The sequence below is a fragment of the Epinephelus moara genome, chromosome 19 (assembly GCF_006386435.1).
Source record: "Epinephelus moara isolate mb chromosome 19, YSFRI_EMoa_1.0, whole genome shotgun sequence".
In the NCBI taxonomy this organism is placed as follows: Eukaryota; Metazoa; Chordata; class Actinopteri; order Perciformes; family Serranidae; genus Epinephelus; species Epinephelus moara.
In genome coordinates this window covers 23,299,444-23,320,064 of record NC_065524.1, presented here as the reverse complement: position 1 = coordinate 23,320,064, position 20,621 = coordinate 23,299,444, and the positions used below count along the sequence as shown (strand labels likewise).

Sequence of the window (20,621 nt, the reverse complement as noted above, 5' to 3'; positions counted from 1 at the left end):
TATTGAAGTGGTTGTAAAGTTGAATGGGAGAGGAGGAGCCCTGTTCCTCCCTTTGGTGGAAGGGTGGTTGGTCGGTTGTTTGGAGGAGAGAGCATGCTTGGGTGGCCCCGGGCGATAAACAGACGTTTATCCCAGCCGTCAGCTGCCTCCTTGATTTACAGGGCGCCACCGATAGCTCCTGGATTCATCTGGCCCTTGTCAAACACGTGCAGCGTTAGAGAGCGCTCACCCACCCTGGCAGGTCCACTGTGCATCCTGAACAACCCAGACGGCAACTGTCCCTTCCTGAAATGCTAATCACATGACGGTACTGTCCTGCATGCAAGCCTTATCAGATCGTCGTGACCCAATGTAAACTGGATGATGAGGCAGAGGAATAACAACTACAAATGTTTACTTTTGTATGTGAGCTAAGCTGGCTTTGCCTTTACAGTGTTTGCTGCATGAGCGAGCTTTGGTATTTATCTGCATTGCAACTGCATGAAAAAGCTTTTTATGCCATGCATTGTTGTTTTTAAAATATAAAACTAAAACTGATATTATGACAGCTGGTGGTTCCTTTTAGTTCTGCTAAGAGGCAGCCACTGTTTCAAAGAGGAAACACAAAAATGTCTTCAATGTAAGAACAAATGCACTGAATAAATATAAACATATAAAACGTTAGAGGTGACAAATAGCATTGCAAAACTAAACGTATTCTTAACCAGTAGAGTAAAAAGGAATTGCATTTAACAATTATTTAAGATTTACCTAAATTGCAATCAGCTTTGAATCGAACGCCAGCCTCTTTCTGACTCCCACTGTTCCCTGGTGTTGTAGCGCCATCTGCTGCTACATGCAGCACAATACAAAAAGAATATTTTATGGAACTACATGGTATTAGCAAACACAAAATAATTTATGTCCAGTTGCTATCAATACCAGGAACCTATTACTTTAAATTCCTGTCATCATATGTTGAAATGATTTCAGTTGACAAACATTGAATTTAACACTGGTTAAACTGTGACTTTGTCTCTGTATAAGACACAAGACAATATCAGTATATTCTTAAATTAAGGGAGAACAAAGCAAATACTAAAGCAAAGCATCAGTGCTAGTTATGTTACATGACATAGTGAGGGGTCTAGAGTCTAAACACAGAGCTGGAGCAGAATGGAGAAGGACAGAGAAACACACTTACGTGATCTGACATATCCATTATACTTATATTTGGCTGAGGAGAATGCAAAGACAAGTGGCAGGTCACACAAGGGGGAGAAAGGATGTAATGAAACAGGCACATTAGGAAATAGAGACATCAACATAAGAGCGGTGGATGGAAATTAAATCAAATGTAACTATGATGAAGTGCTACCAGTGAAAGGCACGAGGGCAACCAAAAAATTAAAGGTACAAATAATTAAAATGATGGACAAAACCTTAATGGTGATGATGGCACAAAAGAGGCAGACAGGTGAATGGAAATGAACTATCCATTCTCAGAGTGAGCCATGCTTTTTAGGAAAGTGTCCTAAACCTGTAATGAGATGTAATGACAGACTAATGGCTGATTTCATAAAAACAGCTAAATTTGAGGTTACACAGTTTCAGTGGTAGATTCAACAATGTGATGCGTCTCATTTAAAAACTCATTAAATGCTTCGATGTTTTACATTTTTGACTTTAAAAGCGATGAACACTGTGAGGTCTGTAGATAGAACAGATAAAGCCACCATGGGGAACAAAGACAACTACATACATTGAGTGCATGTAGACGTCGGAAACACAGACAGCAGACACTTGCTACTCAAAACAGCCGCGCTGACGGAGCACGAATGCAGAGAGACTTGATCTTTGCATGCAGGCCACGTCTCTTGCACAAATGGAAATTTAAAAAAAAAGGAGTTTTGAAACATATGTTCAATGCTACACTTTTAAATCTCTTGGGTTGTTCTTTAAAATGAGTTGAACAAGGTCTCCACTTGTGCCAGAACTATTAATTATTTGGGAATTACCGTTTATGACCTTGACTGAGGAGGTACTGAAGATACTGATGTAAGTACTGGTACAGTGGGCACTTGAACTGAGCTCTGAGCTGCTGACACTCTTTCCCAGAGTCTCTTCCAGCAGTAAAGGTCACAGTGAGGGCCCAGGGCTGGCCTATGACACAGATCCTCAAACAGGGACCCACAGTGGCCCTGGCATCTGTCTCTAGCAATCTGCCCGCACCGCAGAGGCGGCAGACTAACTGGCTAGCATCTGGGGCGTAGCGAGGCGGCATAGGACATAGGGTGGGGTGGGGAGGGGGGACCAAGCCTGCCTGGTGGACAGGAGCTGTCAGGGCAAGTTTGGTGACGGACCAGCAGGGCTGGGAAAATGAAAATGCAAACATAATTTCCGTGTCAGGATAGATAAGGTCCCCAGCAATGAGATGCAGATGCACACACATGCACAGACACAGAGATAGAAGTGCATGTTGTTGCACACACGAGATGCGCACATGCACGCACGCACACGCACACGCACACATACGCACACAAAAAACCCAGAAGGCCGCGGACAAGCCGAAAGCATCTCCCGAGCCCCGGGTCCCCAACCCTCGTCCGTAGCCCGGCTTTATAGAAGCTTCAACTTCTCCGTTACATAAAACCTGTCACGTCTCGAGCTTTTCTCACTGAAGGAAGCTGGCTTCCTGTGATGATGGTCAGGTCACAAAGAAAGACCATGTGTTGCTGATTTACAGACCAAAAATAAACGTCTGAGTCAGCGGAACTACTCCGAATAACTTCTGGTAATATTTTAAAACTTGAATCGTTGAATAGAAGAATCAGTACACAACTACACGAGGAAGAACTGTGCTTTGTACCCTACTCTACCTACATATATAATGTGGGCTTTGAACTATATATTTAACTATTCACAAGTTGCAGAAACTGCTTGCCTTTGCCCTCTTCTGTCCAATTTTTCCATATTTTTATCTGCAGAAGCTTCCGCCCCATGACTCATCTTAGTTTCACTGCAGAACTTGTATAAGAATGATCTCTGGTGGCAAAAGACTGCATTAAATTAGTGAGCTAATTTGTCCCGAGATGGCTCCACGTGCACGAGGAGTTTATCTATTTCACCAAACCTCACATTACTCACTAAACCCCTTGAATGAGTGCATATTAAAAACGGCTATTAATTCAATATTGTATCATTAAAGCCCATAAAGCAACACAGAGGTTTATGTTTACATCACCGTTAATGAGGTGTCTGTGTTGCACCATCCGAATGTGACTCGCATCAGAACACATGAAAGAGCGCTATCCTAGAAATCAATTATCTGAGTACTCTGGCTAGAAAAATCTGGTTCAGATGTACAAGAGCATGAAGTCATCGCGGATAAAGACATCTTATCCTCTCAGTCTGGTGGAGGAAAGAAAAAAAAAGAGGCGAAATGGGGAGAGGAAATCCAACAATCCCTGACTGACAAAGCCCAATGCACTCCTTTACTAAACTCACTTTGTTCAGACAAAGTCAGAGTTAAAAAGGGAAAGAAATCCAAGACAGAGGAGGCTTTCCTGAAATCCTACAGGGGGTTGAGGGAGAAGTGAGATCAGTAACCATGTAATGGCCAGTAATTGGTACCGAGGGATATCAGCGCAGGCCGAACTACAAGAGGCCAAGCCAAACCCATCATGGCATGTTTGACACTAATCTAGGCTGAGTCGGCAGACGGTGGGAGAATGTTGAGAAGGAAATCAGATCTGTATGTCTGAACCCAAGGCTTTGATAGCCAGGCCTACTGCTGCCATGTGTAATTGACAGACAATTTAGTATTTCCCATCCACTCAAAGGGAAATCGAAAGAAGGGGGATCTTCCAGGAGCTTTCGTCTCCCTACCTGTTCATTATCAAGCCAACTATCACTGTTTTGAGCTCTCATTTTGTGGCTCCTTTTAGCTTATCTGTTTTCTTGCACTCTTTTCCACCATACCAAACCTCTTTCTCCCCCTATTGTATTTTTCTTCTCCCTCCTCCCAGTGTATGTGAATGAATGCTAAAGACTGCAGAAGAGATACACTACTTACGACTATTTCAAATATATTATAATGTAAAATGTACAATCTTTCTTTCCAAAAAAAAAAAAAAGCCCAAAAAACAGTGTTAATTGTGGGCAAAACTATCTGTTTTCTTCTTGCTCTTGTTCTTCTCTAATTGCCGAAAAGAGTAAAAGGGCATTTCATTTGCTTGAGATATTATTAGTTACTTCCTGAACCGGTGTCACCGATAAAAATGTGTTTTAATATCTGGGCACTGCTCCTCATTTATAAGGCTCGACAAGTCTCTCAGAAATCTTCAAAACACAGTTTCAGATGTGATTTTTCTCTTATCTTCCGGCATTAAAGTGAAAAACTCTGCACAGTCGCTCGGTAAGGTCGAGTCAAAGGTAAAAGGAAAAAAAGTGAAACAGAGGCAAAGCTGCTTTAACTGAAAAGCGTACAAACTAAAAAACAGTGTTAACTCAGAGGTTTGTAAGATATAAGACAGTAACTTAACAGACATTATCATTAAATTGCAGAATAAAACCTTGAATAAAATAATATACTTTCCATTTTTGTGTACATAACAGACATCTTACCTTAAAACAGCTCAAAACACATTAAAATCCAATAGTGATATTATCACACAACTGCATGACTGATGCAGCATGCGGTAGCCACATGTCTAACACCTACAGTACTGTACAGTACAGCAGCACCACAGAGCCACACCACCACTTACCCACCACACATAATACACTCATGACACAAAACGAATAGTGTCACATGAAAATGATGAACAACTGAAAAAACACTGATGAATTTCAACTATAAATAAGAGAAAATGAAAAGATTCAGAGTTAAACTTTAAAAGATATTCATAAACAAAATGAGTAAATAAATTCACGTACGCCACAGCTACACAAACTATGGTTAACTGATCACACCACGTAGACGACATCACAGACACACACGTACGGTACCTCTGCATGGTACAATACACACGGAGCACACACCACAGACATGTAACAGCATGTGTTGGGCGGTGTAACTTACAGGCACGTAAAGTGGTTGCGCAATCATGAACAGAGACAGAGGAAAGTGGGTAGGCCCTCTGAAGGGTGTCCATGTTACTATGTACACTGCCTGACATGCAAGAGCAGTCTTGCTCTGAACGGCCGCAATCAAAACAACATGCCAGTTTCATTCGTTTGTAGACGGACATCTTGGCTACAGTCATGTTTTGGGATGAGAGGAGAGGAAAAGCAGCAGGTTAATGGCAAAAGGAGAAATTTTCATCCAGGGGAAGTCGGAAGGTAACTTCATCAGAAAGTGCAAGCCTTAGCCACCTGCTCCCACAGACTTGAGCCCCAAATTCAATTAGCAAACTCGAAGCAGCGAGATTTATTCAAAAATCCAATTACTTTACCTCAACAAGTTGCCCAATTCATTCATTCATTTTTTTTTATTTCTTGCCTTAGAGAGTAAAATTTGGAAACATTACAACATAATAACAGAATAATCATCTGCCGGCGCATTATTTTGACAAAGTCTGGAGAGGTCAAGCTGCGTGCTAAGGCTGTAACAAGTCAAAAGGCAAAACTATAACAGTGGGAAAGAGGGGTGAGGAGAAAGGAGAGAGGAAGGGAGGCATTCGGGGAAGAGAGGCATGAGCAATGTCTTCAGCAGCAAACCTCATACAATGTTTCATACATTTGTACATCCTCTATCCATTTGGCTAAAGGAGTGGATCACGTACCTGTATCCCATCATGCAGCTGTAGCGGCTCTGTCCAAGGCATCACACTATTCTACTGGCTAGACGGGCCAAGTCATGCTAATGTATATTTGAATCTTTAGTTTCACTGCTCCACTCCCCAAGGGACGCTTCACGCTAATGTGCATGTGTGCTTAAACAGTGGGTCTCAAAGAAGGATGTGCATGTTCGTTAGTCTTTGTCAATTTGTACATATGTTGTCTGTAACTTTTTAAGGAAAAACAACATTATTACAGATTACAGATGGAAGAAGCTGTCTGTTAGTCACTCACTCTACAGCAAGACACTGCACTTCAAAATAAAAGCTCTGTGCCAGAAAATTGCTGAGCTTAAAAATAACGTATGTTTTGTTTGTTTTTTTACAAAATTGACATGCTTGCAAATCACTTGCGGTCCATTCAGAATGGACCTGAGACCCACTTTTGGACCGCCACCCACCAGTTGGGAGCCACTGGAGCAGACATTATTCTACTCGACTATTCTTTTCTCTACTCGTGCTACTGTTACCATTATCCTGATGTTGTCAATTGTTCAATACATCTAAATGTAATGTTGATGCACTCTTTGTATCTGGGACAGTTTTAATTTTAATTGGTTAAGAGGAGAAAACTATTACTGTCAGATTTTGAATCTTTATCTCAAGCTGTATTCCCTTAAAATTTATAAGGTAAAAATACTGACTGGACATTGGCATAGAGTTGTTCGTATACAGATAGATTGGTGAGCATGCAAGTCTATACACCAATCCCATACCATGTAATTTATTAATAAACTTTAAAGTTTCACACCTGGATAAAATAGAGCTAGAGTCTCCTTTGCCAAAACTGTGGTCTACACAGCAAATTCTGCTGTGCAACCAATGACAGCTACTGTTTTAGAGCAGCAAGAACAATTGATTTCCTGAAAGTTAAGTTGCTGTTGCACTGCTGCTTTATACTGTTACTGTGCTATTAAAACTTTTAAATTCTTTCATTCTGCTACAAGAAAGTTCTATGAAATTCGTTGTATGAATTTACTCATGCTTTACAAAGATTTAACCTGAGCAATGCCATACAACAATAAGTTTAAGTTGAAGTTTATTTACTTTATTAATCCCCTGAGGGGAAATTCAATAGCAATAGCAATAGCAATTATATTGCATCCATACAGGGGTAGAAGTATGGATTTTAGGCAATGGTATCGGATCAGTATTGGGAAGGAAATCAGGTATCAGAGCATCTCTATTATGTATGATTTAATATCTTTTAAATGACCTCCACTCAATAAAGTCGGGGATGATCTTTGTTAGTAATTATTAAATTATAATTTATCGTGCAACATCTATTGCATGTCTGTCCATCCTGGAAAAGGGATCCCTCCTCAGTTTTCTGAAGTTTCTACTATTGTTTTCTACCCGTTAAAGGGATTTTGGGGAGTTGTTCCTTATCTGCTGTGAGGGTCATAAGGACAGAGGGATGACGTATGCTGAAAAGCCCTCTGATGCAAATTGTGATTTGTGATATTGGGCTTTATAAATGAAATTGAATTGAACTGAATTATAAGTGGGCCTGTATTAGGATCAACACCAGTGCCTTAATGACTGTATTAAAGTATCTGATTGAGGATTGTTTTTAGTTGTCGTCCTAAAAAACTGGAATTTTGGTGCCAAGCTGCTCTCGTTCAGGTAAGCCTGGATGTGAGAGTGCTGTTACACAACAATAAACTCCTTAACTACGAGTCAGCCTGCAGCCAAAAACTGTGAGCAGCCAATTTCTGTCTTTGTGCTGTGTGTGTGTGAAGCTTTGAACCCCGGGGGAAGCGGGAGTGAAAGTCCCCAGAGTAGCACATCTAGATTGCTGTGACTCTGGGCAGAAACAGTCCCTGGTCCCCATTCTCTCATTACCAAGGTGCAAACAGACAGCAGACTAATGCCGTCTGGCACCTTTACAGAGACACTTTCAGCATCTTTGACTCTGAGTCACATCGGGAAAAAAATAAGAGCTTGAATGAAGTAATATTTTTCAGCTTCTGGCCAAGGAAAGAATGGGAAACGCAGATCATAACCCATGGGATGAAGGCATCAGGGACTGTTGTATCCTTTGGCATGCACATGTGCCTTATGAGCATGTAATAAGCATGCAGAGAATGTCGTTTTGGTCTTAGCAACAGAGATAACTGTTCACAGTGTTGAAACAGTTTGGGAGTATGGCAGACAAGGTGCAGCGAGGCTATCACTTCATGCTGAAACTTCTTAACTTCAGAGTTTTTGCGTAGGCACTCGGACCACAGAATATGTTTACAACGTGGATTATTGACATATGGAAGGGGAGTAATGGAAAACACAAGACACACACACACACACACCGACAATGTCTTTGACTTCTGACTTCACAAATACCCAGATTCTGGCCTAGAGTTAAAAGGTGTCCGTTTCAGGACATTGAAGATTCAACATGACGGCTGCCCTGATAAACTGTCTGCATGGGTTTGATCAGTCACCATCTCCTCTAATCCACCAAGGCACAGTATACTCAAACAGAAGCTATCAGGGCGCTATGTTGAATGCGAAGGATGTCCCAAAGAAAGCACCATTCTCATATGTCCCCCTAAAGCTTCCTTATTCAGCAAGAGTGCAAGGAAAAATGATACTGTTACGGCAAGAGATGAACTCGAGCAATAACAAACACAGTACTGCAGCGGAGGCAAAAAAGAGTGCAGAAGACAAATGCTCTTTTTCCTTGGAAAGGCAGCCTTTTCTGCACAAACACACCCCGACCACACCATATCATATAAACAAAACACTAAGTGATGAAACAAACTCAGGATGATGAATTTGTCAAACTCAGGATTCGGTTTTGGATTGAATTTATTATCCTAAACGCACAGAAACACTCAGATATGATCCTTGCATTTTTGCTGAACAGGTTTCTGGGGATTTAAGTTTCCTCTACAGACATCACCATTTAGATATTGTATCATTGGACATGACTCTGGCACGGCACCGCCATCTAGTGGCGATCTAAAGCTATGACAATTAATACTGTATTGCTAGTGGACTTCATCCAGTGCAGCGAGTTAAAACAAAAAAAGGGCCCAACAACTGTCCAGATTTGAAATGCACAAGACTGGTGCGGTGACATTTCAATTCTGAGAGGAACTGATGATCTCTGAAACCTCAGCCGGAGCAGGGCGAGGACCCAGAGCTTAGAAAAAAGGGCTGAGATCACAGAGAAGGAGGGCAAAGGGGAGACCAGATTGTTTTGATTGTGTTTTGGCAACCTAGCTCGATTTGCAGAACTTCCCACAAGGACATTTTCTGCTCTCTGAAAGTACAGCCACACACAAAACTTCCTTTGACAGAAAGCAGATCAATTTAAAACTCAGCGGTTCTCGTTAATTCTCTTCCCCCTTGTGTTAGCTCCTCTAAATCCATGATTACCGCATGACATCTCAGATTTTTTATTACGCTCCTTCTGTACTTCCTTAGAGCATGACACTGTAAGGAGGTTAATCACGGGTAATGACATAAGACTTGCAGCAGATTGGCTTCCAAATGCCAAATATGAGTTTGGTTTGATGATCAAATGGTGAGGGAAAAACTGCAGAGCTCACCGGCCACATCCGATTAAGTCACACTCTATTTAATTGTCATTTCCAACTAGTGAGAGCATCAGCTGACTGGGCCTATGATGAGGAGGCCTGATGCTGGTGTGAGTTTGATTTCAGCTGTTTTGGTTTTGGTCTGGTCTGAGCACAGTGTAGAAATGAGAGGCGAGGAGAGGGATGCAGAAGCTACACTGGTACATGCAACATAGATACAGTATACTATTTGCTGAAGAGGAAAAAAAAACACTGCACTCTGGGTAATAGTACACCCATTTTCATTTTACTCACAATAAATCACTACCAGTGAGTAGTTAAAATAAAGTGGTGTTTTCCAATGGCAGCAGGGAAGGAAATACATCAAAAGTGTGTCACTGGTCATAAAGAAACATGGGAAAAACAACAGAAGAGAACAAAACATGATAGAACAGAACATACTGTAAGACAGACTCCCATTGCAGTAATGGAGCTGTCGTCTTTCTAAATGCATCTCTCTTGGGCTAACTAATAAGATAAAACACAACGGCATGTCCATCACCTGCGTCTGAGACACGGCGATATTAAGAAAGCAAACAGACGTAAACAGTTTATCTGAATGAGACTAAAGTGTGAAAGGCCTGTTGATTCTATTGAGCCGGGAACGCAAGAAATTGTCTGAATAATTGAGGTGACACAGACAAAAGAAAGAAACGGTGGGTATCCATTTTAAAAGCGGGCTTTGTCTGTATCAGGCTGCTTACTGTAATTGACTGTGACCTTTTAGAGGAAATACGGAAGATTCACCTGAATTATTTATCCAGTGGCTAACATGTCCTGACAAGTGACTACTGCACATAGGTCAGGTTATATTCATGTGCTGTTCCTGCTGTAATGCTAATGTTACGTCCGCATAAATAAAGGCGGAGGACTATCAGTTTGACAGGGCATTTGTGTTCTGTGAAAAGTCTTAAATTTAACAATTAAGAGCACAGAGACTGAGCTCAGTACTCTCAAATACTCTCATCAAGAGCATTTACATGTAAAAGAATATAATACAGTGCGTCATATCCACTGATATTTTAAATGTTAGAGAGAAAAGCTCATTGTCTCATGCAAATAAAAAAAAAAGCTGGCTTATTCTGCCTTTATAATTGTAGTTTCTCATTTGGGAGTTGGAAAAGGAGTTATTGTATATGCATTATTGTGAATAATAATTCAATAATGTTAAGTGCTTTTTATCTACTGAACATAGGGTTGCAGCTGTGTACCAGTTTAACATTCACACCATGTTAAACTTTTCAGACGGGGGTGCCATCTTGTGAGGTACGCACTCTGTTACCTGCACCTGCTGTGGTGGTCACCAACAGTATTAAGGAGGTTGCATTCAAATTCACTGTAGATGTGCAATGACAATAAAGATATTCTTTTCTATTCTATTCTAAAAAAAAGTGAACTTTTAAACATCAATCATAAAATGTGTCTATAAAATTATCTTCCACATCCCGGCTACATCTCTGTTGTCTATCTGTTCTGTAACGTTGGCCTAACAAATACACACACTGACCCCCGTTTGACCCCATGATTAAACACACACAAACTTCTCACAGCTAGTGTTATTTTTCATTTAGTTGTCAATTTAACAGGCTATAGTGCAGCTAATTGTACCTTGAAAATCTCACACCGCTGCAACCCAAGTTACAATTTAATTAAATGGGCAATTTTGACCGAAACATGCCATAAGACCGTGTATTGCCTTGCCTATGTGTATGTCCTCCCAAAATAGGTTCACTTTTAAAAGGTACCGTTTTTAGATTGAAATTGTGCAAAATCCCCAAATTCCAAGGCTGAACTTCATTTGAATATTTTCTGTAAATTTTTTACTGAAGATTTTCCTGGATATTTATTTAAAGATTTTTAATGATAAATTGCAAACAAGTCATGGATTTGAATATGTCAGCAGTAGGGTCTTATGACTGGTTTGCTCACTCCACCAGAAAGTATCTTTCGTCGGACAGAAGTAGCTCTTTATGTGTTGGTTTGTGCTGTTTTCTTTTGTCTTTCTTTCTCTTCTAATTTATTTTGTTCACACTGGAAATGTACAATGTTACCTTCAATCAATCTTATTTATGTTGTTTATTTTCAGATGGGAGACTTTTTATACATACGTCCATAAAAAAAAGGTTTGAAGTCTCAATTTAAATTAAAAATAAAAAAAAATTAAGGGTCACTGTAACTGATAATAATATTACTAATAATAACAATAATAATAATAATTATAATAATTTCTGAGCTGGTTATTGTACTGTGAAAGTTTCGTGCCGTTGCAACCCTATTCTTCACTGCTTTTTACTCCTGTAAATCTCATTCACTATGATACATTTTCTGTGTAGATAAAGTTGTGATTCAAACCAAAAAGAAAACACACTCAAAGAGAACTGCATTTCAACTGGAAATAAACCAAATCAGATATTGACTGATGACCATACCATAATGGATGTTATGGAGGTTCAAATGGGACCCATAATAAACACTTTCCTAAGGGTATAATGATGTGACAACATATATTACCTTTAAAAACACAGTGCCACGGTACAGGAGAACAATGACACAATGAGAGGTATCATATTAGTGTACAGACTTGTAAAGGCTTAAGTATAATGAGACAGACAGACCCACAGGTAGGGTTTGGAGTGAGAGGAAGGGAAGGAGGGGGGTGGATGGGGCGAAATAAAGGCGCGGCTACTCACGTCGTTTGCAGCCACACTTCTTGATCCGCTTAGGGTCTGTGATGTCATCATGACAAGCTTTGCAGTAGAAAAATGCTCTAAAGGTGGCACAGTAAGAAATGTTCAGCACTTCGATTAATCAAACCATTTTATAATGAGCGATCAGGTGTTCATCAGGGTTACCTCTTTACTTCTTTGGCGTCACTGGCGATAAAGAACCCCAGTGTTCCCTCCTGCATCTTGACATGGTTGCCCGGGTTGATGAGGATGCTGGGTAATCACAGAAATAGACACATCATGCTCATTAACGTCTGGACGACACTCAGCTCATGCACACAACATGCTAATCAAGAGGAATGGTACACAGACTTGCTGAAGCCGTTAGTCGGACCTGCACTGGACTGCTGCATTATTCTCAGCTGGTTTGTGTCCTACGTGTCGTCACAAACACACCTGCTCGTCTGATTTTGGGCAATTTGCTGATGTGATACTCACACGGATGGACACAATGTACAACAGTATGATCGCACATTGAATTTTAATTCTTTTCTTTACAGGATGGTGTTGGGTTGCCCTGAGGTGTGGAGGGAGGGACAGAGAGATACGAGTAAAGGGACAAGGGCAGAAAGAATTAAAATTATGGCTATGGAGTGGTTTTAGTGTCAAATACATCTAGTCGAAACAAATGTTATGATGGCCACTGAGACACGGCTGCAGTACGGAGAATGTACAGCAAGTGTTGTTATCTCGGTTAGTAACTGACAGTGGGATACAAGGGAATGAACAGCTCTTTTTCTGTCGATACTACTCTACTCAGTGACTCTGCTACAGCCTATAGGATCGCTCTAGGAGATGTAAAATTGGTGGAGTAAAGTCCAAAGGTGGATGAACTCCCATTAAAACCAGTAGTGACTCTGCTCCGCTGAATTACAGTGTGGAAATAATTAGAATGCATGTCCAGCAAAGTCAATATTGACTTAAAATTTTATATTATATTCATTATATTTATATCTAAAGACACAGCGGTAATAAAAATGTATTACGGCATGCTGAACAACAGCTGCACTAACAGTAAATATTATGGGATGTGTTAGTTAAAGCATTTTTATTATGCGTGGGACTCCGTTTAATACCCTAAAGCACTTTAAGCGACTGGCTGTATCATTCCCCATTAATTAGACTGAGACAAAGAGTAGACGCCACACACACATACTGTACGCTCACACACACACGCACGCACACACACACACCCTGGTCATTAATGGTTACCTGTGGGCAACAGTCATCAATGATGTGAGTGTGAACTAAGAAATCAAAACACCGAACCCACAAACCTTTAAGGGTCACACTCCTTTAAATTAAGACGAGCCCAGATGAAAGGTGATTGATTTTTCTTTTTTCGTTGACTCCATTTTAAACTTTACACTTGTGTCTATTTGTGAATACATAAAAAAAACAAAAAACATCAGTGTTTCTTACCGACTTGATTCAAATTTTTGTATTTTAAATAACTATTTTGTGCCATTTAAGTGACACATTTTCGAAAAAGTGTGTTATCTGTGCAGACTCAAAACATCTGTCTCACTACATCTTTCCTCTGGGCTCTGGAAAAAAGGCTACACTGGAGAAAATAAACAAAAATATTAAGGGAGCAATTGAATCCATACACATATCGGGCTGTGATCAAATTGCACCAGTCATGCAAATCAGATTTTTTCCTTCCACATTTTTCTTTTCAATAAGTAAAATAGCATCAAACATTCACTCAGATTGAATGGCCCCCAGAGAAGTAAACGGGCATTACGCCCTGGCATGCTCTTTAGTGAAAATAAATGAAAAAAAAACATTTCATATCAAGACAGTTCCACAAACATTGCTGCCCAAATCTGAGATTTTACAGGAGTGTCTATCCGAGACATTTTTCTTCGGGTCAGGTGCAAACTGGTGAATAGAAGCTTAAAAAGCGTCAAAACCTCATATTGTGAGCAACAAGGCAAGCATCAAACACCTCATGTGATAGTGTCATACGGGAGCATGCAGTTACCATACAGCATGAAGAGGACAAGAACCAAGACAGAAAGGCATAGCCACTGCAGTACAGGTATAAGGACAGGTACGTAGATGCAGACGGTTGCAGTAACTTCTGTGCAGTTGGATTGTTTCCCAAACACCAAACTGACAGGAAGTGACCTCACTTAAGAACATCTACTCGAGAGACGCACGAGCATGACTGTACGTGGTGGCTGAGACGCACAAAAATGCACATTCACACACAAACTCTCCCTCTCGAGGTAAATCACACATAAACCAGACGTACAGACATGCACAGATGGATATACATTTAGCACTGAGAACATGAGAGGGCGATGGGATGCAAAAGTGAAATGTGGGGCACTCGTGAACATTGTAACCTATGATTATGGATAAACTTAATGCTATCCAAATCCAACAGCTCCATGCCTGTCCTAGTGTGTTAAATGATAATAAAAGGAAAACAAAGATTGGTGAGGTGCTGCTGGTGTAGTAAAACCATGAAGAAAAAAGACATGCTGTTATATCAGCCACTGCCTACAGCACTGGCGGATAATCAGTCAATTTAAATCAAGATTAAATCCAAAATGTAAAACAACAGATTATCAGTGCTTATCAACACCACATCTGAGGTCTATGTGTGTACAAACTCCTCGCTGATTCAAAGAACCATGAAGTACTGATTTTAAAAACACCATGAGTGGATTAATTGGCTTGGCAAAGCTAACATACAGAAGGGTAACAACTGAGCGACACTGAAAAAGAACTGAAAGTGAGAGAAACAAACTAAGCAAAGGACTGGTAAAGGACACAACGGAAAAAGATCAAATAAGAGGTAGATATGGAGAGGGTGAGCGTTTGGCCTTGGTACACCGACAACAGCAAAGACAAAGAAACAGCACTTCTACAAACATATCCAATTTATCTATCCTCTCTCTGCCTGCAAAGAAGTTAGTGCATTAAGCACAAGGGACACCATAAAAAAAGAGTTAGAAAAAGAAGCCTGTGAGATAGTGTTTGGAAAAATATCCTTGGGGGAAACTCCCAAAGTCAGAAGCTTTAAAGTGGTGGAGATTGGGTGGAACTTTGGAAGTAAGATAAGGTAGAGGGCATACCGCTTTCGGCTTCTGCAAACAACAAGAAAAAATCTCAAATCAAACAGTTATCATGAACATAAAAGAAGAGGAGAATATTTCTAATGTTTCTCTGCCTGTTTAGTAGGCACGCCTTATGTGGCAGCACGTGGCGCAACTCTGCACAGACACACAGTTCAGTTATTTCATGCTTGTCCGATGGTGAGGTCCTTGAACCTAAAAAATGTTTACTAAAGAAATTCTGTTTGATCTTTTATACAAGGGTGAGATTAAAACAAATGGCACTGAAAATTGTGATAGTACATCTTCTAGAAAAGAGCTGTAGATATAAGGGAAATGATGCCTCTGTGTGGCATCATTGAAATCATTACAAAAAAATGTTCATCATGTCAGAATTATTAAAGTTTTAGCTTGTAATGTCAACATGACCATCGTCTGCCATGCACATACACATAAACATCTGACACAGGTGAATGAGGAAAGGTGGGTGGGATTTGGCAATTGAGACTACTGAGAAATAGTACTTCACGTTGTTACAGGTGATAAGACTGACACTGATGTAGTTAGTGGTTATCGTACAGACTGAACAGGGACACAAGAGAATCAAGTTAAGGAAACACATGACATGAAGTTTGAATGTGGAGCAAATTGGTAATCTTGGTGTGAAAGTATCTCTGAGTTGACAGCACAACTATGAAAAATCTAATGTCTTTCCAGTGCAGTTAACACATTTTCTTTTTTTAATAATAGATTTTTTTACATTTGTTCCTGCATATCTGCAATGTTTGGTAAAAGTATCAGAATTGTGGCTGTGCAGTTACCTGACATACAGTCAGTATGATCAGTCCTGTTTATTTGTTTGCCAAATAGCAGGGTATTCCAAAAGTTCTTAGGAACGTTAGGCTATTCGGGCAAGAAAGAAGTGATAAGTTTTTGGTGCAGATCCATTTTTTTTTTTTGCCAAGTTTCTTAAAGGAGCAGTGTGTAGGCTTTAGTGCCATCTAGTGGTGAGGACAGCACATTGCAACCAGCTGAAACTTCTCCAAAGGATGAACTCTTGGTTAGGATTCCTTCAGTGCTAATTGTTCAGGAGGTTTTTACTGGGAGCCGAATTATCTGCAGAGGTCTCAGATCACATGATTAAAGGTTCATTCTCACTGCCGCGATGCGGAAATGCGGGATGGATTTGCGGAATATTCGCGCAGCGCTTTTCCGCGTTTAAACCATACACACAGGCGCGGTACGGACACGGTGCAGAATTTCGCGTTGTTGTGTTCCAATTCCGCTCAGTGTGAACTGGTGTGGGTGAACATGGACGAGAGTAGCAGCAACAGCGAGCTAGCAAGCTAATGTTTAACAAGCGTCAACATCAACTTTCTTTAGCACTTACTGCAGCCACCAAGCTGGACAATGGACTGCAAGACGTTGTCCTTTAATTCATTGTTCATAAAATCATCCCGTCTTTTATCAAAAAGGACGGGGTGCTGTGAAACGAGGTTTAACAACCTTTCTCCCATACTGTCCTGCCTGACTGGATTTTGGACTCTCCCGGGTCTGCGCGACTATAAACAAACAATTTCATTGGCCCAGCTGTGTAGTTCCACCGGCGAATTCCGCGGGGGTCAAAGTCTGGGCGTAAACTTTTTTCAACGCACTAAAGTTCCGCCCCGGTGTGCAAACTTCCATAAGAACCCATGAAATCAGCTTTTATATTTTTCCGCGAGAATAATCCGCGCGGACTGGCAATAACTCTGAATAAAGCAGTTTCACGTTACAAATCAGTGTTTCTTCGATGCTTTTCAGCTCATTGCAGACAGGCATCTAGCTCAATGTAGACACGCAGCAGCTACGCTCAAACACCAGAACAACACCGTTACAGCGCACACACGTTCCTGAGCGTCTATTTTTCAGGGTGCTACGTCTGCACACTGAAAAAAACAGAGTTAAACTTTAGGAATACAGCAGCGTGCACATGTCATGTGCCAAGGAACAACCAATCACAGGCAGCAAATATCTTTCCCTTCTTCCATAAATATCAGTCTGAGGTAAATATGACAAAGTTGATCATTTTAGTGCAGGGCTGCCAGAGCTTTACATCTGTCCCATGGACAATATTTTTGGCCTAATACACACTCACCAAATAAGGCTTGGAAGACGATCAGCTCTGCACTCAGAATGACCTGCCAAGGGACTACAGACGCGAATAAGCTTGAAGCTATAATCTGGTACGGTGCATCAAATAGTGACATTTATGTTTGAGCTGTACACTGTCCCTTTTAAATAAAATAAAAATGAAATTTCTGGTAAGTAGGCTATGATACGGCGCTGGCTATGGTCTCTTAACAACCTCAGACGCAACCTGCCTCTGTGCCCTTGAAAGTTGGCACAGAGTAGGCACAACAGTAGCATCCAGCGCCCGACCTTGTGTTTTCCAGGCGGTTAAAGACAGTGTGTGTACGGCTCCTAGTTGTAATTTAAAACCCAGACGTTCAGGAGTTTTACCAGGAGACTAATTACCCACAGAGGTCTCTTTCTTTCTAAAACAAATGGACACAGTGATTTACGCCAGTAAAAATGTTGAATAAAGCAGTTTTACATTTAAAAAAAAAAGTGTTTTTACAACGCTGTCTGGCTCGTCACGGAGGTGCTGCTAACTACAGTGGCCGATGCAAAATGCAAAACATGAAAGGCCCATTTAGAGCAACTGTTGTCTTGTCTGTTCTAGGTTACTGTAGAAACATGGCAATGCAACATGGTGATCCTACACACTGAACCTTTAAGATGGCAAGATAGGATATTTTTACTTTAATTACAAGTTTTGGGACACTAAAATGAGAAACTGAAATTCAAGATGACTGTGCAGCCTTGGCAGAGGTGTGTGCTTTCTGAGTGCTTTCTAATTGTGTTACTGTGCGTACAGATGCTCCATTTGGCATCGCTCTAATGTCATGCACCAACTTAATGTCATCAAATGTAATATAAATATCATCTGTTTTTAAAGCTGCAAGAAAGGATTTAGGGAAAAATATAAGATATTTTAGTAGAGGATCCTCTTGAAGCGAGTCACACAGTAGTTCACTTTTTAACACAGTTGCTCCTGATGTAAGTGGAAAAAAGATGCAATAAACAAACCTGCTCTCTCTCTGCTCAGACTTGTATTCGATGGCAATGAGCAACAGCTTCAGCTTCACGTAACACAGCCTGCAAAACATGTGCACTCATTAGAGGACAGCAGCGTATAAGCAAATGACTGACGTGTTCAAACAGCTTTGAAATTCACATCTCATCTTTCTTACTTCACTTCAGAATTGTTATCTATACCTACCACTGACAGTGGGCTTGCTGAGTGAGGAGAGAGTGATACTTACTCGCAGACAGTGGGGAAGGAGAGGCCGACAAAGGCACTGGACAAATACTCTGTGTACATCTCATTAGCCACCCCTTCTAGGTAATACTTCTGCCATGTGTCCTCCTCAATCTGACAAAAAACAAGCACGGAAATGTCACATGTGAGGATAAAAAAAGGAAGGGAAAAAAAAGCAATACTGTTTTTCTTCCAATAGCGGCCCAATGTGGTCTGCAGATGTTCCACCGCACAACATCAGCCTGGTCATTATAAGCTGATCCATCATCTTTATGACAAGAGAACAGTTCTTTGATAGAGACAAGCACCTCTTCAATTCTGAGCCACAGAAACACTGAACAGATTCCATATGAAATGTCACAGTAAAATATGATGTGCCAGGACGACTGAAAACACTCTAATGGAAGTCTTTCTCTGGACTAAGATGTCAGAATTTTCCGGGGAATGTACTGTGCTTGATAGATTTAGTCCATCTGTCAGCGGAGAACCTACTGTATCCACTTATAGTGACCTCACCTCCAATCCCTGAATAAATCATCTAGTTTACAAAAAAGAAACCCGCAATGTGAGAATGCATTCATCCATATTACTTCAGTCAGAAGGTTCAGAGGGAGTGACTGAGACGAGGCAAGTTAATCTTGTCCTCTGTGTTACCTCAATGAAGGACCTCATAGAGAAGAGGTTGGCTAGCATGGTGGACAGGCCCTGGGCCAGACAGCTCTGGGCAATGAAGCCTGCCTTCAGCTCCGCCAGGCAGATAGCATCGTCACCCTCCTTCCAGTTCCAGCTTGGAATGTTCAGCAGATGGGCCTTCGGCACAAGACAGACAGAGGAGGTCACAAGACACGGAAAACTTAGCAAACGATTCGTATTTCTTAGACAAATACTTTGACATTTGGGGAAATATGCTCATACGTTTTCTGGCAGAAAGTTAGTGTTAGCTGAGGAGCTCACTACCACTCTCCTGTTTGGATGGTAAATATAGATCTACAGCCAGCAGCCGGTTAGCTTAGCTTAGCTTAGCTTAGCTTATCTTAGCTTAGCACAATAATCTATAACAGAAGATACCCCACTACAAGCTGCGCCAAGGGGACAAAATGGTATACACTTCCTGTCTCCTTAGTGGGCAGGGTCATCTCTTTGCCGCATCATCGTTTGGAAGTATAGTAAACATTGTGTGTATGGATGAAATCAGATTCAAAACAATACAAAACAGAAATTTAACATTTGTTCCTAATTTTGCTGCTTGTTTTTATCTGCTAGCTTATTGTCTGATATCAACAGAGTCTAAGGTCACATCAGTTGTCGCCAGATCTCAAGTTTGTTGCTAAAACAGAGACATGTCTCAAACAAAGTTAATTTTCTTCCGATATGTCTGTCTGAAAAAATGTAATTTTGCTGTCAGAATGTCTAGAAGGGTTGGGGCTTATGAAAAATGTGTCCAATATTTACTTCAGCGACTACGGGGCGAAGGGAACGGTCATAATCTGTAATCACGTTCACTTCTCCCATTGGAATGAATAGACTTGGGGCCGCTGCTCGTCTCCTAAAGGGGGGTGGCAGTGGTGAAGCCACGTGACAAAGATACAGGAATCTAAAGTGGGCTTGGTTTATCAACGGTCTCCGGTAACAGCTAGCTTGGCTCTGTGGCAGTTGCCTGGCAATGAGCAGATACTTCAGGAAGTTATTTGTCCTAGAGAAGAAATAGACCAGGGCATAAGCACTCGTATAATGGCAAATGGTTGTTTTTAGAAATTTCCCCAAAAAGTTTTTTTTTTCTTTCCCTTTAAAATGTTCTAATTCGAGATCTGCTTGCAAGCAAGTATTTTGATTATAAACATTCATTTTACATTTACTTATACTATTGCGTTTTAATTTTAGTTAGCCAACTCTCAGATGTTGTTTACAGCAACTGTCAATGAAACAATTATTCAAAAAGGTTGTCTCTCTCAAAAATGTTACTATAAATAAGCGATTAATTCCTTAAAAAATAAATTATTATATAACAATATAGAACAGACTGGCACATACAGGTACTTCAGAGAACATCAAAGGCATGCCCT

The 20,621-nt window shown here is 40.7% G+C and overlaps 1 protein-coding gene across 11 annotated transcripts in view; it reads right to left on the bottom strand.

Moving 5' to 3' along the window:
• Positions 1-20,621, bottom strand: part of kcnma1a (potassium large conductance calcium-activated channel, subfamily M, alpha member 1a) — a 186,649-nt gene that overhangs the window by 33,877 nt on the left and 132,151 nt on the right. For 4 of the 11 annotated variants that reach the window (XM_050071389.1, XM_050071395.1, XM_050071398.1 and 1 more), the window contains exons 14-18: positions 19,213-19,368; positions 18,563-18,672; positions 18,327-18,395; positions 12,253-12,339; positions 12,091-12,167 (exon numbers count right to left, since the gene is read on the bottom strand). In XM_050071389.1, the coding sequence (XP_049927346.1) occupies positions 12,091-12,167; positions 12,253-12,339; positions 18,327-18,395; positions 18,563-18,672; positions 19,213-19,368 (499 nt within the window). Of the gene's footprint in view, positions 1-5,062; positions 5,237-12,090; positions 12,168-12,252; positions 12,340-15,215; positions 15,228-18,326; positions 18,396-18,562; positions 18,673-19,212; positions 19,369-20,621 lie in introns of all 11 variants that reach the window. The other 7 variants (XM_050071388.1, XM_050071394.1, XM_050071396.1 and 4 more) reach the window with 3 other exon arrangements.